This window comes from Nomascus leucogenys, chromosome 1a (genome assembly GCF_006542625.1).
Source record: "Nomascus leucogenys isolate Asia chromosome 1a, Asia_NLE_v1, whole genome shotgun sequence".
NCBI classification, from domain to species: Eukaryota; Metazoa; Chordata; class Mammalia; order Primates; family Hylobatidae; genus Nomascus; species Nomascus leucogenys.
In genome coordinates this window covers 25,494,543-25,519,833 of record NC_044381.1, presented here as the reverse complement: position 1 = coordinate 25,519,833, position 25,291 = coordinate 25,494,543, and the positions used below count along the sequence as shown (strand labels likewise).

The following is a 25,291-nucleotide window of genomic DNA, read 5'->3' as shown; positions in this document are numbered from 1 at the left end:
TCTAACAATTAAGGGTTTATTAATGAGAATAATAATCACTGTACTCTACCTTTGCAGTCAGGAGTAGGGCTAAAAGAAGAGTTCCTATCACTAACAAAAATATGATGAAAATGCTAATTATTTTATCTAACATCTTCTCCAGCCAGATGATCATCTGCACAAAAATGAAAAAGAGAATTACTTATCTTTAAAGTAGAACTTTAAAAATACATATACTCAATTGTCATAAAGACAAAACAGGATCTTCAGCATGGCAAAGCAAATTATGGCATAATAATTAAAGCAATAAAAGCTTTAAGCAACTTTAAAAACGTCACAGTACTCATTACTGCTGTTGTTATATAGTTTACTACTGTCATAGCTAAGAAAAAGGCAGTCGATTTCAACATAACCTATATCTATGTTCAAATTCTCAAACTGTAGGACATCTATGTTTCAAATTGTAATTTATAACCTGGTAAATACTCTAAACAAAATATTGACAATCCATTAGCTGACCTAAAATCTTATGAAGCCATATCATCAGTTTAACAAATACACATGACTTTAGCAAAAGTATGTCTCTTATAATACAGGCATGGACTAAAAAATACAGATAAAACTGGAGCAAATTAAAAACGAAGTTGTATTCAAAATATTTTTTCCATTTGATATCATTAGAATTACAAAAGCAGTAATAAAAAAAATCTAATGTTAAGGCAATGATAGATAACAAAGATAACAGTTGCCCAAGGAGCGAGGGGTTGGGAGGTGAATGCACAATCAAGGAGGGGCACAAAACAGGCTTCTGGTTAATTTGTTTTATTAAGGGGGAAGTCGTTGGTAGATAGTCTTTACATCTTTTTATGTTTGAAATATTTCATAATACATAATAAAATGCTTTTTAAAATCTGATATTCTACTTGAAGTTTCTTTTTTTTTTTTTTTTTCGAGACGGAGTCTCGCTCTGTCGCCCAGGCTGGAGTGCAGTGGCGCATTCTCGGCTCACTGCAAGCTCCACCTCCCGGGTTCACGCCATTCTCCTGCCTCAGCCTCTCCGAGTAGCTGGGACTACAGGCGCCCGCCACCACGCCCGGCTAATTTTTTGTATTTTTAGTAGAGACAGGGTTTCACCATGGTCTCGATCTCCTGACCTCGTGATCCGCCCGCCTCGGCCTCCCAAAGTGCTGGGATTACAAGCGTGAGCCACCGCGCCCGGCCTGAAGTTTCTATTCTTCTGAAAACATAAGCTTTATGACATGACTATAATTGATATAATCAATGTAGTAGCTGTTTCTTAACCAGTAATTAAAACTGTGCTTTCCCTAAATGCTATCTGACATTGTCTTGCTATAACTTCCCTCATCTTTCACAACCACAAATAATCCTACATTTTAAACAACTTGTGTTTTCAGAATATATATGTGATTGCTAGAATTCCTTTCATGCAAAGCTACCATCTAACATTTCAAAACTACATTTAACTAGATTAATAACTGCTGAAACACCACAATGCACTGCTCAACCCCAAGGTGAGCAACAGCATTGCTAAATAAGTTATTCTTAATGTAGATCTGATTTATGCTGTCCAGTGAATTAAACATCCAAAAGCAAAGAATGCTGGTTAAAAAAACAACATGACTTCTGCAGCATTTACTTTCACTTGACGTTCATAAGCTTGTGCCCCCCTTATCTGTTTTTCATCAAGGACAGTCACTAAGAGATCAATGCTAAAGTGAACTCAAAGATAAAAAGTTAATCTTTAATCTTGACAATTACAGCTTCAAGCATAAGAGTTAATTTTCAGTGCATGCTACCAAAGCATCAAAGACAATGCAGAGACTAAAAAAAAGGAATAACAGGTTTCTAAGATATGGAAGGTCAGATGTCATATTCTGAAGTTAAATTCTAAAATCAATGAAACTGAAAACTTTCACAATCAGAAACCAATTGAAAACTAGTTATCAAGGCAGCTTCCTGAAGAAAGAGCTAGGTTTGCATCACTCCTCTTTGTATCTCCAAAATCTAAGTGCTTAGCATGTGGTAAGCATTCAGTTACTATGTGTTTGAATAAACAAGCATAAATAAAATAATTTCGGAATTAAGACTATATTTGTATCCACAAATTACAATTTCTGAAAATAATGTAGAGCCTCTATTTTTTTTTCAGAAAAGTCATATCCTGAAATGTATTTTTAAATGTAAATGATATTCTACTTAGAAATATGTTTGAGTATTTTTAACATATAAAACATAGAATATTCAAAAACATATTAGGTACATTGACATTACAATATCCAATTTTTTAGTTTTAAGTTAGGGTAAAATTTTCTATCACAAGCGATAAAGGTTGAAAAAAATTCAGAGTCACCTAAATAAAAACGTATATCCAAGGGATGACAGTGAGGGTTGGATGTTTCACTGAAATTTAAAATAAACAAAATTATTTAAGATGCTCAAAAAAGAAGTTAAGAAGTTGTTGTTTTCGTCACATGTGGCCAGTTAAGTTAGCTGAGAACAGGACAAGAAGGTAGACAGTAAGAGAGAGGAAAGAGTGGGAAAGAGAAACAGAGACTAAGACTTATTCAAGAATAAAAGGAACAGAGAAGGTCAAGCGAAAAAAAATGGGGGTGGGGGGAGTTGATACATAAAACTAAGGACCAAAAGAGGAAAAAAAGCAAAGAGGATAAAAAACTTAGATGGAGGAAAAGATGAACCAACTCCCTGAAAGACTGAATAGAAAAAGACTTACAAAGAAACAGCAACTCGGAGAGATAGGAAAAGAAACATAAAGAGAGGAAGCAACAGAGAAGGGGACCAAAGGCCAGAGGTGCTATCTCACAAGGCTGATCCTGACCCACGTTCTGCTTTGGGCAAAGGAAACCAATCCACCTGCCCTTGCATGGAAATTACTAAGTCTCTAAATGTCCCCAATCTTTCCATGCTGAAAGACTGAGAAGTTACTTTAATTTTTAAAGTTTATTTTTCAAAAAGAGAAGAGAAGTAATTTTAAAATGACATTCTGAATGTTTCAAATGTGAATGAAGGGCATGCATTTTTTAAATTTAGAGATGTCAGTAAATTTATAGTTACCAAAAGATACTCTAAAACTTCTATACTAACTGGCCTTATTTATAAAGTATTCCACTACTGAGTTTTTCTTCTCTTTCATTATTCTGGGCCTATAGATTTTTCATTTTGCTTTGTTTTTAAACAAAATTCCACTTGAGTTTTAGTGCAAATAATCAATACTAAGAAATAAAACAAGGCCAGGTGCAGTGGCTCACGCCTATAATCCTAACACTTTAGGAGGCTGAGGCAGGCTGATCACTTGAGCTAAGGAGTTCAAGACCAGCCTGGGCAACATAGCAAAACCCCAACTCTACTAAAAATACAAAAAAAAAAACAACAAAAAAAAACACCAGGCATGGTGGTGCACACCTGTGGTCCCAGCTACTAAGGAGGCTGAGATGGGAGGATTGCTTGAGCCTGGGAGGTGGAGGTTGTAGTGAGTCAAGATCACATCACTGCACTCCAGCCTGGGTGACAGAGCGAGATCCTGTCTCAACTTTAAAAAAAAAAAAAAACAGGAAAAGAAATAAAACAAATAACTCTTGAGAAATGGGTTACATTTCAATTAACCCATGTGTGCTCTCTCACCCTCTCTTCTCTTGAATCGGTTTCCTAATTCACTCCACTTGAAATTTCTACATACCAACATTACCCAGTGCTGCAATTTTCTGACTTTGAGATGTAATGTAATAAAATAGTTCTCAACTAATGTATGTCCTTTCTTGGAATGTACCCACTCAAAATCTCAAGCAGTTACTCTGTCTTTACACCAATGCTTTACTATGTTATATGGAATCATCAAAGGAAAGAAAAAAGGTACTTGATCTTAGAGATCTTTTAAAATTAACTCAATGATTCAGTTATGAATTAGGCTCATAAATTAGGTAATCTAGCTCATTTAGTCCACTGAAGGTTAAATCAAATTTAATCCAGTGAATTTAGTTCTCCTTTCCCCCAACTCTTGAGGGCAATTTCATTTCAATATAACACAAATTGAAGAAAAGTACAAAACCACCTACTTTGATCGCTTGAGCCCGAGTTCACAGTTGCAGTGAGCTTTCATTGTGCCACTGCGCTCCAGGCTCAGCAACAGAGCAAGACCCTGTCTCTAAAAAACAATTAAAACAAATAAAAATTTTTTAGAAACCACCTTCTTTGGTCAAAATTTCAAAACGTGACTTATATTTGCACATCATTTGCCAAGGATTGAACTCACCCATACTAGTTTTACAGGGAATGGAGATATATACAAACATGTGAGAGTGTGGGAGTGTTTATTTTACACAATGCTTCTTTTCAATTCAAGTTTTTAAAACTTTAGGCATTGTCAAGTCTCCCCTCTCCTCTATTTCAACAGAAAAAAATGAAATCTTCACCCATTAAAAAGTCTCATTTTGATCTATTTTCAATAAGTACTACATCTTAAGGCCTGATGTAATATTTCCACAAAAGACATATATATATAGTTTTATTATGTTTAAACACAACATATATAAATGATGTCATCTCTTGCTATCTGTCCTAGAGATTCATTGAAATTATTTTTTTTTTAAGAAACAGGGTCTTGCTGTCACCCAGGCTGGAGTGCAATGGTGCAATTATTGTTCACTACAACCTTGAATTCCTGAGCTCAAACAATCTTTCTGCCTCAGCCTCCTGGATAGTTAGGACTACAAGTGTCTGCCACAAGGCCTGGCTATTTAATTCATTAAAATTAATTTAAACATTACAATATGTGGACTATATGTCGAGGTACAACATTCCTAATATATCTAGATTAGCCTTTATTGAAGTTATTAAAAGTGTGCCTATTATAATGCCATGCCAATCGTGTGAAGCATTTACCATAGACATGACCTGATACCTTGGAGAAAACACAAAATTTGATGTCACAGGTCATGACTACAATCTGTTTTAAGTTAAAAATAAATTTTGAAATACTATTTAAAAAAAGACAATATATAAAATTATCTGCCAAGGAAACCATACAAATATTTCACAGATTTGTCTTTTTAAAAAATTCCTCTTTTATAGAAAAAGTATCAAACAGAGAGTTCTCTCTTGCCCTTACAATAACTATTGCCTTATGTGTTTTCACATATCAAAGGAGACTAGAATATCAGGCTGAGCCACATTTACAGAACTGAAAAGGAATGAAAATCATGTACAGGGGACAAAAGGACTATGAGACAGAACTTCTTACAAACACTTGAGCAAGGAGATACCATCCATATCCTAGACAGCCTTTGCTGAGTTTTTACCAAATTATACTGTGACAGTATTCGTGCTTCACGACCTTCCATAGCTTATAATTAAAACTTTGAAAACAAAAACTTAGTCTGACACATGGACAGAAACACAGAGTGAAAAAGGCGATGCGGGGGCATTACAGAATTAAATAGTAAAAACCAACATCTGGGTGTTCATTTACCTTCTTATTTAGCCAGTGCCAGAGCTTGAGGATAGGGGGTAAGGTGAGAAAGAGAAGATAAGAACAGTGGAGTATCATTAGAGAATGCAACCATAGTATGAAAAGAAAAGGAAAGCATGAGAAGGAAACCGTCCCAGACAAAGGAAAAACTAGGGACGGAAAAAGTGTAACACATCAAAGTTTTGAAACCAAGAGAATGTAGTATTCCTTTAAGATATATAATGATTAAAATGATCATAACCACATCTTTGTTGGGAATCCAACAATTAAAAATACATAAAATAACCTGCATGCTCGTAGGCTTAGTGTCTCCATGCCTTTGCACTGCTCCATCTGCTTGCCCTTCTGGCCATGTCTACCTAAGAAACTCCCGCCTGTGCTTCAAAACTTGCTCCAGTATCACTTCCTCTGCTAACCTTCCCTTTCTCATGACCCTATGAACAGTGAGTCGTTTCTTGCTCAGTGCTGCCACTGTATCCCATACACACTTTTCCTACACAAATTCCTAATACTTACATAGAGCTTACTGTGTACCAGGCAATGATCTAGGGATTTTACATATATTACCTCATTTAACCCTTACCACCATTCTACAAGGTAGGTGCTATTGTATTGTACCTATTTTACTGGTATGGAAACCAAGGCACAGAAAGGTTAGGAAACTTTATGGATTCATAGTCCATGCTCTTTAACCACTAAGGCTCTAAATCTAACCACCATCTCTGAATTTTTATCAACTGCTGTCTTTCCCCAATAAACAAGGCTTCTGTATCTGGTTTTCCATGATTCATCTGATTTTCCATAGGACTTAATACAGTATCTGACATGTGGTAATTACTCCAAAAATATTCACTAAACTGAGCCACTACCTAGCTACATAATTTTAGGCAAGTCGCTTAACCTCTCTGGATTTCAATTTGGTCCTAATATAATGAGGGAATAGAATCAGAAAATCCATTTCTCCCGTTTTTATGAGGAAAAAATACTTACACAAGCCTTGTTTAAAGTAAACCCATCTTATCCTTGTGTAAACCATAATTTTAAACATTAAACTTTCATCACAGAATTAGATATTAAACATGTTATCAACAGTTACAATATAAACACCATGGAATGGAAAAGTTCAAACCATGAAATATATTAACTCCATTAAGACAGCCCAAGTCCTTAAAACACAATACCTTGCTATCAACTTTTAACAAGAATTTTCCAAGCCCGACAATGGGCCAAGGCGCGAGAGCTCCCTGCCGCTCCTTCAGGAAGCTTTCTATAACACCCCACCACACATGGTAGCGTTTCTCCAGGAAGTCCACAACTCCAAAGTGAATGACAAGCTTTTTGAGTATCCACACTAAAAAAAGACAAAAAATACATATAAACAAAATATAGATTAACAAGTTGTAACATGAAAAGGTACCTTAATTTCACATGACCTTTCTAAAACAGCAAAGCTAGTATTAAAAAGAAGATCAATGTTAAAAAGCAGGTTGGGACTCAAAGTACTCCACACAGATGGAATTGGACCAAGTAACTTTTCAAACCATCCCCACCTGCCTATATATCACCCTCTTCGTGAAGTCTGAATCCTTGTAGAGTCAGGGATTATTTTACAGCCCATAAAAACAAAAGATACTCTCATCGTGAAGATTTCAGTGACTACAATTCTGGCCCCTTGCATATTCCCCCTTCCTGGGTAAATAATACAAACCCCTGACATTTCCTCATCTCCTTCGCTTTTATAGCTGTTCTTGTCAAATGTTCTCATTTTCCTTAGTTGCTCGTTATTTAGTGACCAGAAAAGTATAAGGTATTCCATACGCATCATGATTTTGTAACACTGCAGAGTAATGTTGTTCCTATTTCCCCATTTGATGCTGCTCTCAACATCTGAACAGATGCCAGGGTTCAGTAGAGAAGCAAGCTGAGTACTAGCAGGGCTGCTACAAATGGCCCAAGGCTGTGCACTGCAACTTCAGTGGGGACCACTCTCAAACCACACTGTCTCCTCCTGGAGTTGGGCAGTGAAGTGGCTCTTCAAGCAGAGGTTAAGCTTCCTGTTAGAAGCCAATTAAGAAGGTGGTAGGGCCAGAAAGAAGTGTTACTCAACTGTGAGGCTTGCCTTCAAGTTTGGACCCTGTATCTCAATCAGTATATAATTTCCCTAACTCTAGAGATTTGTGTTCTTAGCTCTGGCCTTACAACCTAAAGGTTCACAATTTGCTGTTTTGAACCATGAGCTCAGTGTTCTTAGCTCTGGCCTTACAACCTAAAGGTTCACAATTTGCTGTTTTGAACCATGAGCTCAGTGTTACACACAAGTTCAACAATTCCTTTATTACCATTTTTAAATCCCTACAAAAGCCCTAGAAGAACTCCTATAGTTTCAGTAAGTCCAGGGTAGTTACAAGCTGTAGAAAAGCTTTTAGGGGCCACCTTATTCACAGCCTGCTCTCCCAAGATCATGTCAAATTTCTATGATGACTAGAAGGTTAAGCTATGACTAAGAGAAATGAAATTCCTGCTAACAAACTTTAAGGAAAAGAGAGTTGCAACAGCATTTGACACACAGTTTGCCAGCATAATAAAATCATCTGGAAAAAAACAAAAAGGTATGGAACAGGGCCGGGCACAGTGGCTCACGCCTGTAATCCCAGCACTTTGGGAGGCCGAGGTGGGCGGATCACGAGGTCAGGAGATAGAGACCATCCTGGCTAACACGGTGAAACCCCACCCCGTCTCTACTAAAAATACAAAAAATTAGCTCGGCGTTGTGGCAGGCGCCTGTAGTCCCAGCTACTCAGGAGGCTGAGGCAGGAGAAGGTGTGAGCCCAGGAGGTGGAGCTTGCAATGAGCCGAGATCCCACCACTGCACTCCAGCCTGGGCAACAGAGTGAGACTCTGTCTCAAAAAAAAAAAAAGTGCGGAACAATCTAGAAGAGCAATTTAAACTGTTCCACTCAGTTTAACAGGAAGCATGGCCATGGTATCTGCTCTGTGACTTGCTTAATTAAAGCTGTATCTTGTTCCAACTGCCTAACAGAAGTTGTTTGAGGACACAAGAACCACATATAGGCCGGGCACGGTGGCTCACACCTGTAGTCCCAGCACTTTGGGAAGCCAAGGTGTGAGGATTGCTTGAGTCCAGGAGTTTGAGACCAGCCTGGGCAACATGGCAAACTACAAAAAATGCAAAACAGTAGCCAGTGGACGCACCTGTAGTCTCAGCTATCTGGGGGGCTGAGGCAGGAGGATCACTTGAGCCTGAGAGATCGAGGCTGTGGTGACTGGGTGACAAAGTGAGACCCTGTCTCCAAAAAAAAAAAAAAAAAAAAAAAAAACAGATACAAATTTCAACCATTTATATTGCATGCTCCCTGAGGACAGGCACTACTATACCGTGCTCTGGTCATAATAAATGTTAAAAAATAATGCCTATTTAATTAACTATCCAATTTAGTGAGGAAAAATAAAAATAAGTGATGAAAACTAATGATCTAGAAGGTAAATGGGCTAATAAGTTTAGACTTTTAGACTACGGTGGAGAGCAGCTTCCAAAAATCAGATTACGTTTTAATCAATAGTGAAAAACCTTGACATAGGAAATGAGGAGTAATCAAATGTAGGAGGTACCCAGATGGCAAAATCCACAGCAGCCACTAAGGACTTAATAAATTTGGCACAAAATATGGCTGCCATAAGAAGAGAGCCCAAATAATCAGGAAAATATTAGGTAAATGATGTTTCTACAACGCACCTGTCAGAGAAAACTCTTCCTTACTCTTTCTAGTCTTAGAAGAAAGACAGTTTTAGAGAGAATGAAAACAATAGAAGTGGGCCTTAAATTACCACAGCATTAAGATACAAAGACCTGATTTAATGGATTATGGAAAACTATGATTCCATTTTGATGTAATACATATAATATAGATATACATGTAATTTAATTTTTCTGCCAAACAAATCACAAGACTTTGCATACATGTATTTCTCAAAGCCTACATTTCCTTTGAATTAAAAAGGCAAGGTAAAATGTGCTTCCCTAAGAGTAGCTCTCAAAAATCATTCAATCTCAGCTAGGCACGGTGGCTCACTCCTGTAATGCCAGCACTTTGGGAGGCAGAGGTGAGCAGATGACTTAAGGTAAGGATTCGAGACCAGCCTGGCCAACATGGTGAAACTCTGTCTCTGGTAAAAATACAAAAAATTAGCCAGGGGTGGTGGTGCATGCCTGTAGTCCCAGCAACTCAGGAGGCTGAGGTGGGAGAATCGCTTGAACCCAGGGGGCGAAGGCTGCAGTGAGCCGAGATTGCGCCACTGCAATCCAGCCTGGGTGACAGAGCGAGACTCCATCTCAAAAAAAAAAAAAAAAAAAAAACAAACAAAAAAAAAATTCGATCTTCAAATTCCAAAACACAGATGATTGTTATCATTCTCCTCCACAGAATCATGGATGGCTAAACAGTCAAATCTCTACATGGAGCTATTAATCTCAAATACTACATGAAATTGTAAGAAGCTAAACACATTTTTTAAGCTTAAAAGTGAAATATTGGCCGGGCACAGTGGCTCACGCCTATAATCCCAGCACTTTGGGAGGCCAAGATGGGCAGATCACGAGGTCAGGAGATCAAGACTATCCTGGCTAACATGGTGAAACCCTGTCTCTACTAAAAATAAAAAAAAAATTAGCCGGGCGTGGTGGTGGGCACCTATAGTCCCAGCTACTCGGGAGGCTGAGGCAGGAGAATGGCGTGAACCTGGGAGGCGGAGCTTGCAGTGAGCAGAGATGGTGCCACTGCACTTCCAGCCTGGGCAAGACTCCGTCTCAAAAAAAAAAAAAAAAAGTGAAATATTAAAGATGTATCAAAGTATAAATTAACAAAATGGTGTTTGTTTACTATTTAAATGCAAACATAAGATTGTTTTACTTTGCAAGACAGTAAATATATCTCAAATATTAAAATCCAAAAGTAAAAAAAGAAGAAAAAAATCTTCAAAGACAAGAGGAGATCGTACTTAACCAGATAACTACCTGCAATCGGCACCGGCAGCAACTGCACAATCCACAGGTTCAACCAGATCTGCACGACGACAATGGCCCAAACCAGAGACACGAAGTAGATGTCACTAGTTTTCTTCTTTCTAAGAAACGTTCCTATTTCAGGCCTTCGTCTGCCCAGAGTAGGTGAAGGGGAAGTGGGTGAAGGGGAGGAGGGTGAAGGGGAGGTGGACAACGTTGGAGCGGATTCTCCCCTGTCCACTGCTTCTGAAAAGGGAAAGAAAAACACCACACACCGTATTAGTCCACATGAGGAAACGGGAATACAGAGCCACTCATTAGGCTAGCCTGTTTCAGGCCTTCAAAATGTGCTGATATGGTATCATTACATCGGGTTAAAAAAGACAAAAATATTTGGACCTATGTTTGCATATGCACTGAAAAACGTGGAGAATTATAATGCCAACAGAGCTTGAATCTAGTAAGAGTAAGTTAGTTGGTGATAGAATTGGGAGTCATTAAAACAAAATACATGATAAAGTAGCTGAGAATTATAATTATCCCATAAAACTTATTCAAACTATTTAAAGAAACAAATGCTAACATATACTAGAATTTCTATACTTAAAAATCCCTCTTCTTTTAATAGAACTTTAGATTAGGTGTATTTATATACATTTCTGACACAAGAAGACTTTTCAGTGTTATTTCACGTAAAATGGAACCAACCAATCTTACAAGAACCCAGGGCTTTCAAACAGAAGATATAAAACATGAATGAGATACAAAAACAATGACAGATTTCTCGGGTGAGGATTTTCAAATAAAGGAAACCATACTGGATTATTTCACATAAGACACTGTTTTCTAACAATGCAACCACCATGTTACATTTTACTATAGGGTGCTATTATTTCTATTTCCTAGTTTTAATAAGATACACCATACACATCAGAAATTATATAACAAAGTAGTATTACTCTATATATACTATAATAATGAAAATTATTAAGATCCTAAAACTTGCATTTTGCCTTCCATTAGAAAAAAATGTTAATTACAAAAGTATGTCATGTTGAACATGTGGATTGTTAATTACAAAAGTATCATACGTCAGAAAGTCTAGAAAAAAGGGAAAAGAAATAAGAACTCCCATAATCCCAACCTCACATTTTCCCCCTGGTCTTTTACATAGTTGTAGCATGTTCCACTTATCCTTTCTCATTCTTTCTCTTCAGTTGAAAGTCACCTCCACCAGAGCTAAGACCTTGTCTGCTTTGTTCTCCCTCCACTGAATTCCTGGCACATACAATAGTATCTCATACATAGGAGGTGCTCACTAAATAAGTGAATGAATGACTTCCCTGTTGTTTCATAATTTTCATAAGCAACCACACAGTAGCCCACTAAGTGCTGTATCATAATTTCCTTAGTGTTTTTAATGTTAAATGTTCAGCTATGAGTAAATTTTTACTACTGAGATCACTTGCACCCTGGTAAGTCAGCTCACCTCACTAGGACCAACATTCTACCCTTGAAAGTGCAGGGCTAAAGCCCAAGCTAGTTAACAGATGCTTTTGTTTGACTTTGCTCTGAGTTATCTTTCTAATTTGGAAATTTCATGTTGGTGGGTGTGACAGATATTTGGAAGAATGAGTCCAAAACCAAAACATCATTTCCTCTCCACTTTGGAAACATAATTCCATGTGCAAGAAAAATAAGTGTTCTACTACACCAAATTCCTTTATCTTAGCTGACATTTCTAAAGTCAGTTCTTCAAGGAGAATTCATTCTAAATATTCCCTAACTCCAAATATCTCTGGCACTAATGGACCTCTCAGCACAGACTAAGGTAGCCTTTTACATTCCGGAACTCTTCAAGAGTACAGCATGACTCTACAGCTGGTGTATCTACCAGCTGGATTCCTCAGGAGCCTGCAATTCCCAAAGCCAGGCCACACAGGACAATGAGTCCAAAACAACCAGAGGGGTCTGTTTTAGGGGTCAATATATTAACACATGAAGCATGCAAACTTTCAGAGAAAGAATGACAGAGAAATGGATGACTGCAAGATGGAAAATAAAAGTCTTCCCCAAAACAACAGTTGGGAAAAGGGAACAAAAGAAAGAAAAAACAACAGAAGAGACGGCAGAATAAAATCATGGAGGAGAACTGACAGTTGTAGAAGAAAGAAATGGAAAATAAGAAATCAAGATAAGATATGCGTAAAGTGGAGGGAAATGTGGGAAAGGTAAATGGAGACTGAGAAAAGGAAAATAAGAAAAACAAAAACAATGAAGAACAGAAGAAAAATAAGAAAAGCCTTTTTTAAAAAAAAAAAGAACAAAGAACCAAGGTAAGAAACTCAAGAAGGTAAATAATTAAATGTATTTAAAAAGTGACGTATGAGAACAAAGATGAGAGGGAAAAGGGCATAAAAATAGGAACCAAAGAGAATAAATGAAGGATCAGCAGGAGTAAGTAGCATTTTGTGATGCTAGTGTCCTGAATTTTACTTTCTATGTACATTTCATTTTCCAGAATAACCTTGAATGTCACCAGAACATCAGTCACCTGCAGGCTGAGTGGAGGGCTGGTCTTCACTGCTTGATTCATACCCTGTGATAGAGATGGCCAAGTTTGCCAGAGTAGAAGCTGCCATGGAGATAACCTGCCCTGGTAACTCTGCCCCTGTAAAAGAAGCATCCATTTTCAAAACTCTTTAAAGTAGGAAATAATGGCTGCAAATTTAAACACAGTCCAAAGTTTTCAACAACAACAAAATAAAATGGTTACTACTGACCCACTGAATAAGTGGTTCTTCACCAAGGAAGAACCATTAAGAATGGACATGAAAGTGTGCTAAAAAAGCAAATCCCTTGACTCTCTGTACACCTTCCACCTTTGGGAACTTCATGCTGGTAGAGATGGCAGACGCTACACATGTAAATTTGGAGTCCTACACTTATATTTGTTAACAAGTTAATTTTAATGCATACTTCTATTGAAAAACACTACCACGTCAAGTCTGTGAGCTCCCTAATCTGACGGTCTTAGGCTATGTTGTATGACTAGGTCTCACCTTGGTACGAGATAATCCACATTTGGTGGTCATAACAACAACATTCCACAAATGAGTATGCGAATATATGGGTATTATGCAAAACCATATAGATTTATAAATTGCATAACTCAGTACAGGCAAAATCCACCACTTGAAAATCTAAAGGAACATCATGACGTTGTTTCATGTTATATATTTCCATGTTAAATTCCTAATAGGTAGTACCAAGCTCAATCATTTGCACTAAATTCAAGTAAAACATTCGCTGGCAAAGGAGGTCTATCAACCTTTAACCTTCTACAGCAGACAAAGAATAGCTCACACAGCATTATGTTCTAGCACACTTTCTTGCACATTAGACTGGAGAGCTAAAAAATTATATTTCTTGGATTCCCCTGCAGCTGAGGTCTCACATGTGACACAGTTTCTACCAAGCAGGTACACCTGTGCAAGACTTGAGAGCCTGAAGTGGCACACTGTAATTTGGAAGCCAGAGCTCTTGTATCAAACACAGTCGGTCAAGAAGGCATATGGTTTTTCCGCAGCAACTTAGCAGAAGTTCTGATGTCTGATCTCTAACTTCACGGCGAGCAGCAGCAGCCATGGCCCTCTGCCCAAACAGTCCTTCAGTGTCACTGAGCATTTCTCCTGATTGCACTGCTTCCACCTGTGTCAGATTCCAAGATTAATTGTCTGGTCTTTCCAGAAATTCCATGTGCAAAAATTGTAAATGCTAACCAATACCTCCTACTATTTATTTAAACTACCTGGGGTAGATTCTATTGTTCACAACTAAGAACACTAGCAATTCCTAGCCACCAAATCATACACCCACACTCATACAACTGAGACATTACTTTTGGTAGGCCAAGACTCGGTATGGTACTGCCACCCCGGTGAAAAGAAACATGATCCTTCAGAAAGCCGATGAATTTCAGCTCCAAGTTAACTCCACATACCCAAATATCTAAGGCTAGCCCTCTCCCAGAAAGCAGCAAGCCAGAGCCTGAGGTGGATCTTTGGTAGATTCAGACATCAGGATAAGAGTACTCACCTTGCTCAGTCATACCCTGTCCCTCCTCTAATAAATGCCCCTGTGACCTGAAAGAGTTCATTTTTAGATATGGTATCATATCTCTCAATATGAGGGAAATTCAAATTCACGGTCTGAGAGGAAAGCGTAAGTTAGATTTCTGGATTAGGACCTTACTCTCCTGGCTTGTGTATCCAAGGTCCTTCCTGAAATGCCAATAAGACAGCAAGAGCTGACAGAGAAAAACAGTGTCTTTCATTTCTTACATGTACTGTGTGCTGGGGATAAAGACACAGACCCTGCCCCCAGGCAGTCTAGTAAAAGGTATGAATTAAATAACCACACAGATAAACGTGTGTGTACAAATTATGGTTGCTATAAAAAAAATCCCGGGTATCTTGTGACATCCTAACAACATCTTGGGCAGAAGGAAAGCTGTGAGAAGAACCCAGCATATTAACGACAGTGAAAGAAGGTCAGTGTGTCTGGAACACAGACAGCTAGTAAGAAACTGGTATCAAATAAACAAGGCTGGAGCGGTAAGCCAGATGATGCAGATCACAGAACACCACATGAAGGACTTTAGTCTTTATTCTAAGAGAAAGAAGAAAGCACTGAAGAGTTTCAAACAGGATAGTAGTCTTTTTCTCACTGAAATTTTATTGAGATAAAAGTATACTCATATGCAGTTGCGAAATAATCCCAGTGTACCACCATTTGTCCAGTTTCCCCTGACAGAAGATACAGAACAGCATCATCACTATAAGGATCTCTCATGTTGATCTTTTATAACCACACTCAACTGCCTCTCACCCCTCTCACCACCCTGTAAATAAATAATCCATTTGAGATATAAGACGATTCTTGCTTGTCTGGAGAAAAAGAGACTAGAGGGGACCTATAATGGGTACAGGGAGGTAAGTTATTGCAGTACTACAGGCAAGACATGATGCCAGCGTGGTCTACAGCCACAACGGGGGAAACAGGGAAAAGCAGCTGTGTTAAAGAGACGTAGAAGAGTCAAAGCGGACCACACTTGGTGAGGAAGCAATGAAGGGAATCAAAGAGATGAAGGTATCCTGGTTTCCAGACTATGGTTAGGTAGAGAAAATGTAGCAGAGCTGGATGAAGATTCTTGGCATATTAGAGTTATTTTTAGACTTTCAGAAAGAAGTTCCACAAACAGGCTGGGTGCAGTGGCTCATGCCTGTAATCCCAGCACTCTGGGAGACCAAGGCAGACGGAGGTCAGGAGTTCGAGACCAGCATGGCCAACATGCCGAAACCCCATCTCTACTAAAAATACAAAAATTAGCTGGGGATGCTGGCGCACGCCTGAAATCCCAGCTACTGAAGAGGGTGAGGCAGGAGAATCGCTTGAACCCGGGAGGCAGAGGTTGCAGTGAGCCGAGATCGCATCATTGAGCTGAGATCACGCCAATGAGCCAAGATCACACCACTGCACTCTGCCTGGGTGACAGAGTGAGACTTTGTCTCAAAAACAAAAAAAGTTCCACAAACAAACTGACCTACACCAGAGATGGGGCAAGACTTAGCTTTGCAGCAGTACACCCAGGAGGGATCTCTTAGACCCCACTCAAAAGCAAAGTTTGGGAACACCTAATGGCCTGGGACAGTACAGTAGAAAAAGGAAAAACAAAAACAAAGACCTTCAGGTTAAAACTTTTAAAAATTAAGAATTCTCTCTTACATAAGATTACAGACTAGTCAAGGGTCTTGAATTACTAAACTGGCCTCTTCAAAAGTAATTTAATTAAGTGGTTACTCATCTTGAGACACTGTAAGAAAAGTAAGTCCCTTGATGGTTTTTGCAAAATAACAAGATCATTGGATAGCTCTTCAAATAATGGACTTTCAGTTCAGCTGCATTTTATCTTACATTTCTAAATGCCCACTAAGCATTCATTCACCAAATAGGCGACTAAGCTATATGCTGATATAAGAGACTAAGACCCTGGTCTCAAATTCAGTCTGATACTTAAGAGCTAAGGTGAAGTAAGTGTAAACTGTTAGGGAGCAGTGTGGAAATCAAATCCATACGAGGAGGTCTGGGAAGGGTTTCCAAAGGAGCTATCTGACAAGAATATTAAAAGATGCCATCCTTTAAATCCATTTTAACAAAAGTGAGCTAGATAAAGAAGACAGAACAGTTCTATCTTGGAGAGGAAGCTCCTGAGAGACTGGTGTCTTAAGAGGGCAGGGGTAGAAAAGTGTTTCAGGAAGACAAAAAAGCAAATATGAAGACACAAAGGCAAGAAAAAGCAGAGGTGTCCTCTTCAAAGAACTCTAGGAAGTTCAATAAGGCCGGAAGATAGTGTGAATGAGAAGAGCAGAGTGGCATAGGCAGAGGGAGGCTAGGACCACGGCATAGAAGGTCTCACATTTACTATGAGGAAGCAGCACAATTCAGTGGCTGGAAGCACAGGTGAGGAAAGAAGACTCCCCAGGTTCAAATCCCAGGTCTATTCTTACTACTTAGATGGCTATAGGCAAGTTAGTTAACGTCAAGATGTCCCAGTCTCCTCATGTGTAAAAATAAGGCTTACATAAATTCGTATCTCATGTGAGAATGAAGTGAAATAATATATTAAAATGCTGGTTGGGTGCAGTGGCTCACACCTGTAATCCCAGCACTTTGGGAGGCTAAGGCAGGTAGACCACCTGAGGCCAGGAGTTGCCTGGCCAACATGGTGAAACCCCGTCTCTATTAAAAATACAAGAAAATTAGCCAGGTGTGGTGGCGCGTGCCTGTAATCTCAGCTACTTGGGGGGCTGAGGCAGGAGAATCACTTGAACCCGGGAGGCGGAGGCTTCAGTGAGCCAAGATGGCACCGCTGCACTAACCTGGGTGACAAAGCGAGACTCCGTCTCGAGAAATAAATAAAGTTTAGAACAATGCTGGGTATGTAGGAAGTACTCAATAAATGTTAGCTATCATCATCATCAATATCAATCTATTGGCTTTGACAGTATAAACTAGAAGCAGAAGCCACTAACACTTCTGTAGTATTTCTTTGTACCTATCCTCCCCTTTCTACTTTATAGTATAGCCATCTATCTTCCCTTAGTAGACATTTTTAGATCTCCCCACAGAGCTAAGCAAAATACTTTGTATCTATAGAGGAGGCACTGAAAGATTCAAGAAAAAGCTAAACCGAATCAATTAAATCTTCAAAACTGTGGCTTAGGGAATAACTCTCCAACTTGCTAATGGCACTAAAATATGCAGTAAATATGCAATACAGCTTAGCTACATCAATGGAAACTGCAATATTTTTCTAGTTAATACACAAATGACTCAGCACATTTTTCGAGCACCTCAAACTTCACAAAAGCATGAAAGGAGTAGCACACAGAGAAAATAAAGTATTTGAAATTATGAATATAAGATCTGGAAAACTGCTTTTATCCAACAGATCTGTATTTTAATGACTTCTGCCTTAGTAATACCCTTCAGCACTTCAAAAACCACAAGGAATTGGCCTGGAATCAGAGTCCAAAAAAAAACCAAAAAACAACAGTCCAGGCAGGAGATGATAAACTGAACAGAACAATGCCAGGACTGAGAATCTTGGCCAAGTTGTGGTATTAGAATGGTATTAGATTTAAAAGCCACAGCTAAAAATAGGCACATAAACAAGGGAACATAATCTTGGGACTCAAGGACTAAAGAAAAAAAAGGAAAGAACATCCAAGGTTTCAGGTATCAGTCTACCCAGAGACAGGGCCAGCATTAAGCAGAAGCCAAATAACAGGGATCCACACAAATCCAAACAAGCATGCTACTAACATTAGCAGCCTAGCACCAGGGGGCAGAAACTCAGAGTCCGGCACACAAGAGACCACATGTCAGATAGTGTCTGTTAATACAACAACTCAACGATGAGCAGACTAACTTTTTTAATAAGCATGGGTGGGTATACTTTAAATCCTGTCTAAATAAGGAGATACTTCTTGATCCACTCCATTCTTTTTCACAAGGATAGCAGCAGTTACCAAAAATACATGCAAACATGCTTATTGGAAGCAGGCACTGCATACCAAATAAAACCTCCCCAGCCTGCAAAGTTCCCTTTGAAGAAGGCTTCTGTTTCCATTACTAATGTGGAAAATACAACTCCCTCTCAATGGCTTCTAGTATCACGTCACAAGGGCCTGGAGATGGACCAGTAGACTTTTATCTAGGCCTGTTTAACTTGCAGTATCAGAACTGGGGAGTGGGAGGGAAGCAGTAAAACATTTGGTTTGCTCCCTTTTTCCAATTTGGGCTTGACTGAACCAAACTTGTTCATTCATATCTCATGCTATCCCAAAACAAGTAAGGCAACTATCAGGATTCGTCTCTGCGAAGACATTTCTAGTCATTTAAAAACAATTACCAATGCCAGGAGGAACAGCACTCAGCTGTACTTGCTGGTACTTCTCAGGCTGGGTATCCAGGCTATTATAGATATATCTGATGATTGTTTCATTAACTTTTGAAGAAATTTCTTATACTCAGAGAAAATGGCTCTCTGAGCCTAAGTTTCTTCATTTGTAAAATAAGTATAACACCAATCTCACTAGACTGCTTAAAAAAAACTAAGAGCATTTTTAAAGAGTCTAACACAGCCTTACTTATAGGAGATAACAATGCTAGTGTCCCTCTTTCCTCAGAGGCCAAGGGAACATACTGAACGTGGATTCCAGGTGCCATGGTTTGAGTGTTTGTGCTCCAAAACTTATGTTAAATTTAATTGCCATTATCACAGTATTAACAGGTGGGACCTTTAAGAGGTGATTAGGCCATCAGGGCTCGGCCCTCATGGGTGGGATTAATGTCATTATAAAAGGGTGAGTTCAGCCCAGGCCTCTCTTGCTCGCCCTTGTACCAAGTGATGATACAGCAAGAAGATCCTCACCAGATGCCAGCACCTTGGCATTGGCCTTCTCAGCCTCCAGAACTGTGAGCCAATAAATTTCTGTTCATTGTAATTTACCAAGTCTGTGTTACTCTGTCACAGCGGGACAAAACAGACTAAGACATAAAGTTTCTACTAAGTAAGGTTTCTGGGATCTAGGAGGCAAGGAAGCTAGGTCATGTAGTTGTGTTAAGTCAACAGGACCAATATGGAAAACTGAAGGAGATGACAACTACAACTGATGCAAGAAGGATGAGTAGTCAATACTTTTTCAGGATGACTGACACTTACTCAAAGAGCCTGGGGAGCGGAAAGAACACTGGGCTTAGGGTCAAGAACCTATGTTTATTTATTTATTATCATTATTATTACTTTTAAGACAGGGTCTCACCTCTGTAGCCCAGGCTGGAGTACAGTGGCATGATTACTACCCACTGCAGCCTTGACCTCCTGGGCTCAAACAATCCTCCAGCTTCAGCCCTCCCAGTAGCTGGGACTATAGATGCACACTACCACACCCAGCTAATTTTTATTTTATTTTTATTTATTTATTTATTTTCTGTAGAGACAGGGTCTATCTTTCCCAGGCCAGGCTAGTCTTGAACTCCTGGGCTCAAGCAATCCTCCCGCCTTGGCCTCATAAAATGCTGGAATTATAGCATGAGCCATTATGCCTGGCCAAGGACCTAAGTGTAAATCTTAGCTCCACTAGTCACCTGTGTGATTGCAGGCTAGTCAGTTAATCTCTGGAAGTATCTTCATCTGTAAATGAAGACACCATCTATCTTAAAAAGATTTATTTGTTTGGGTTCTGTTTTGTTTGCTTGTGGATTTAAAAAGATAGCACATTTAAAAGCACTTAAAAGTTCTTGGCTGATGACAGGCACTTAAGTATTTTTCCCTCATTATCTTAAGCTTTTGGGAAATACTATGTTAGAACTTCTCAGGTCTAAGAGAAAACCACTGAGTAAGACCCTTGGGTTCAGAAGAAACCACTGACACTAACTCAGCAATGATCCACAAGAAGAGTTTTCTGAGGCTGAGGTGGGAGCACTGCTTGAGCCCAGGAGTTCAAGCTGCAGTGAGCTATGGTCACACCACCACTGCACTCCAGCCTAGGCAACAGAGTGAGTCTTAGTCTCTAAAAACAAAATAAAATAATAATAAATAAATAAAACAGTACTCTGGGTCTAGGAACCAAACTCAGGCTTTGAATTCTGATGAAATCCAGGACTAATTCTGTGAGTCTAGTGAACCACAGCACAAAACCTTCAAAGCTCAGAAGACACAGAGAAAGATACCCACACAAGTGACTGGAAAACAAGAGCAAGTGATACAACGGGACACTGGAAATGACGATGAAAGAGCCGATGCACACACTGTTGTGGCAGTATACACTAAAGCATTCCCGTACCTACCTATATTACAGTGACATCTACGGCAGGAAACTGACTCTAAGTACAAGAGAAGGGCTGTCCATTACACACCAGATGGCTTGAGTTCTGATTCTTAAAAAGAAACGATGTTCTTAGGGGCAAGAAGAAAAAAATACTCAGAAATTAAGGAAAAAGAAACATTTAAAAGATTTATTTTATGATGAGGATTATTTAGACTAGAAGTCCAGAAAGGGATTCTAGATCAATAATCACCTATCTTGACACAGGTTGAAATGAGAGTAAAACAAAATAAATAAAACCAAGATTTCCAAATCTGTACTCAACATTTATTCTGTGTGTCTGTGATTTCCTTCCTTGTCATAGCCTGTAATACAAATAACAGCAATCTGGCTTCCATATCAGCACATCACTATTCTAAGTTTATGGCTGGTATTCATAATTGACCATGGTCTTTTTCCCCTTGCTCAAAAATTGGTCTTAGAAGTCTTATCCTTACAGTTTTCTAGGCTGCTGTCATGAGATGACTAGAATTTACACCGTAGAGAAAATCCAACTGCAACCTTTGGTTTAGACTTGCATTACTTATATTCTTATAACAATTACTTACTTGGCCCTGGACAAAAGCAGTCAAAAGGGGAAACCATTCTGGCGTCAGGGGTAAAGGGTAAGCAGAGCTCTCTGAGTCACTTGCTATTAGGTGAACAAAAACAAAGGAGATAAAACTAACCAGAGAAACAAGTCAAAACTGCCAAGCTTTCTATAGCAGTTGCCAAAACAGGAAATTTACTTCCACTAGTCAGATATATAACCACAGAGTCTAACAGATTATAACCAGGAAGACAGGCTGAACAATGAAAATTTAGACACCAAAATATGAAATAAAATAAAATAAAATAAAATCTTCCCTATTTTCCACTGTCAGAGAGATACATAGTTATGGTTACTTTGTTTCAGGAATTTTAAAATTCTAAATATATATTTACAAATAAAAATATGGCTTACAATTGTTAGATATTACTCATTTATCAAATAAAATAATAAAAAGCAAATTAATTTTTAAAAACTTTTACAAGGTACCTGTACAAATACACCAGAGTGCCACAAACAGCCTCATGATTAGAATAAAATGAAGATGTTAAAAATAATGCTGTATAAGTGTATTCATTGACATAGAAAGTTACTCATGACATAATTAAGTTTAAAATGTGGGTTACAAAAGAGAATGTTCACTGTGATCTAGTTTTTTTGTGTTTTTAAAAGTCTAAAGGCAAAACAACTATTAGTTAACATTTTGGCATTATCTGCAGACAGTGAGATTTTGAGTGATTTTTAGTTTCTTCCTTTTGTTTCTCTGTATTTCCTAACTTTACTGAAACACATGTATTATCTGAGAAATTAATTCTTTTTAAAACATACTGCAGCTAGTAATCTGCTCTTGGAGTTTATTACAGCCATCAGAAAGAAGCAAGGAGCAAAGTATTGGTCAACTGTAGAAGCTTTGTGTTCAGATTTACCTCTCCAGTCACAGCTGCTTCCACATGGCTGGGTAACCAGAAGTCTGGTCTGATGATTTGAGGACCACTACTATATTCTGACAACCTCCCCACTTACAATTCATTAGAGACCTCTACCTTTAACAAACTATTTGCAGATATAGGTCACTCAAAGCCAGGGTACCTCAAAATAATCTTTGAAAGCACATGGTCTATTCAACTTTGTACTAGAAATTCCAACCAGAGCAATCAGGCAAGAAAAATAAATTACAGGTATGCAAATTAGAAAGGAAGAAGTCAAACCATCCCTATTGCAGATTACTGACCTTATATACGCAAAATCCTAAAGAATATACCAAAGAAACTACTGAAGCTAATAAGTTCAGCAAAGCTGCAGGATACAAGATCAACAAGCAAAAAATCTGTTGTATTTCTACCCAGCAGCAGTAAACCATCCAAAAGGAAAATTAAGAAAACAATTCCACATGATAGTATCAAAAAGAATAAGGAATAAATTAAACGTCTAAGACATATACAAAGAAAACTGCAAAACACTGCTGACTCCCATGTTTGCTGCAGCACTGTTCACAATAGCCAAAATTTGGAAGAAACCTAAGTGTCCATCAGATAAATGGATAAAGAACATGTGGTACTTATACACAATGGAGTACTACTCAGCCAAAAAAAAAAAAAAGAATGAGATCCTGTCATTTGCAACAGCATGGATGGAACTGCAGGCCATATAAGCTAAGTGAAATAAACTAGGCACAGAAAGACAAACACCTCATGTTCTCACTTATTTGTGGGATCTAAAAATCAAAACGATTGAACTCAGAGATAGAGAGCAGAAGGATGGTTACCAGAGACTGGGAAGGATAGTGGGAGAGTAGAGGGAAGCTGGAAGTGGTTATTAATAGGTACCAAAAAGTTAAAAAGAATAGACAGGGTATGGTGGCTCATTGCCTGTAATCCCAGCACTTTGGGAGGCCAAGGCAGGCGGACCACCAGAGATCAGGAGTTTGAGACCAGCCTGGCCAACATGGTGAAACCCCATCTCTACAACAATACAAACATTAGCCAGGCATGATGGCGGGTGCCTGTAATCCCAGCTACTTGGGAGGCTGGGGCAGGAGAATCACTTGAACCCAGGAAGTGGAGGCTGCAGTGAGCTGAGATCGTGCCACTGCACTCCAGCCTGGCCAACAGAACGAGACTCCATCTCAAAAAAAGAAAAAAAAAATTAAAAAGAGTAAGACCTACGCAAGTATTTGATAGCATAACAGGGTGACTATAGTCAATAATTTAATTGTATATTTTAAAATAAATTGTATATTTTAAAATAAATTAATTGTATATTTTAAAATAAACTAAGAGTACAATTGGATTGTTTATAACAAAGGATAAATACTTGAGGGGATGGATACCCCATTTTACTTGATGTGATTATTACACATTACATGCCTGTGTCAAAACAACCCATGTACCCCATACACCTACTATGTAGCCACAAAAATTAAAATTTAAAATAAAAAAACACTAAAAAATTAAAGAGTAACGAAATAAATGGAAATGCATCCCACGCTCATAAATTGATAAACTGTAAGGTTTTTGTGGTTTTGTCTTTTTATATTGTAAAGACGGCAATGCTCCCCGCGCCCAAGTGATCTCTAGATTGAATGCAATCCCTATCAAAATCCCAATTGGCTTTTTTGTAAAAACAGAAAAGCTGATCATAAATATGGAAATGCAAGGGACCCCAAAATAGTCAAAACAATTTTGAAAAGGAAGAACAGAGTTGGAGAACTCACACTTCTCAATTTCAAAACTACAGTAATCAAAAGAATGTGTTAACTGACATAAGGAGAGACATATAGATCAGTGAAACACAACAGAAAGGGCAGAAATAAACCCATATACATATGGTCAACTGATTTCTGACAAGGGTGCCAAGGCCATCTTCAACAGTGCTGGGAGGACTGAATATACACAGGCAAAAGAATGAGGTTGGACTCTTACCTCACATCATGTACAAAAATTATTTCAAAACAGATCAATGACCTAAATATAACAGATAAAAGTATAAAATTCTTAAAAGGAAACTTAAGGGTAAGTATTCACAACCTTGGATTTGGCAATTGTTTGTCAGATGACATCAAAAACACAGGCAATAAAAGAAAAAGTGGATAAACTGGACTTCATCAAAAAAATTTCTTTGCATCAAAAGAGACTATCAAGAGAGTAAAAATACAACCCACCAATGGAATATTTACAAATCATATATTTGATAAGGGTCTAGTATCTAGAATATGTAAAGAATTCCTAAAACGCAACAACAAAAAGGCAAACAATTTAATTTTTTTTAAAGGGGAAAGAATTTGAATAGACATTTCTCCAAAGAGAAACAAATGGCCAAAAAGCAAATGAAAAGATGCTCAACATCATTAGTCATTAGGGAAATGCAAATGAAAACCATAATGAGATACCACTTCACACCCACTAGACTGGCCATTATCAAAAAGTGGAAAATAATAGGTGTTGGCAAGGATGCAAAGAAATTAGAATCCTCATACACTGCTGGTAGAAATCTGAATGGTACATCTGCTGTGGAAAACAGTTTGGCAGTTCCTTAAAAAATTAAACATAGAATTACCATATGACCCAGTAATTCTATTCATAGGTAAACAAATAACTGAAAATGTGTATTCAAATAAATACTTGCACACAAGTTCATAGCGGCACTATTCACAATAGACAAATGGTAGAAATAACCCAAATATCCATCAACTGATGAGTAGATAAACAAAATGTGGTGTGCTCTTACCATGGAATATTATTCAGCCATAAAAAGGAATGAAGTACTGATATATGTACAGGGTTTCTTTCTGAGGTAATGAAAATGTC

General features: G+C 38.3%; 1 protein-coding gene across 3 annotated transcripts in view; it reads right to left on the bottom strand.

The window, feature by feature from the left end:
- Positions 1-25,291, bottom strand: part of TMEM245 (transmembrane protein 245) — a 106,472-nt gene that overhangs the window by 66,039 nt on the left and 15,142 nt on the right. For 2 of the 3 annotated variants that reach the window (XM_003260335.4, XM_030824123.1), the window contains exons 4-8: positions 13,057-13,173; positions 10,515-10,748; positions 6,664-6,833; positions 5,483-5,506; positions 50-154 (exon numbers count right to left, since the gene is read on the bottom strand). In XM_003260335.4, the coding sequence (XP_003260383.2) occupies positions 50-154; positions 5,483-5,506; positions 6,664-6,833; positions 10,515-10,748; positions 13,057-13,173 (650 nt within the window). The remainder of the gene's footprint in view (positions 1-49; positions 155-5,482; positions 5,507-6,663; positions 6,834-10,514; positions 10,749-13,056; positions 13,174-25,291) is intronic. The other variant, XM_030824061.1, reaches the window with a different exon arrangement.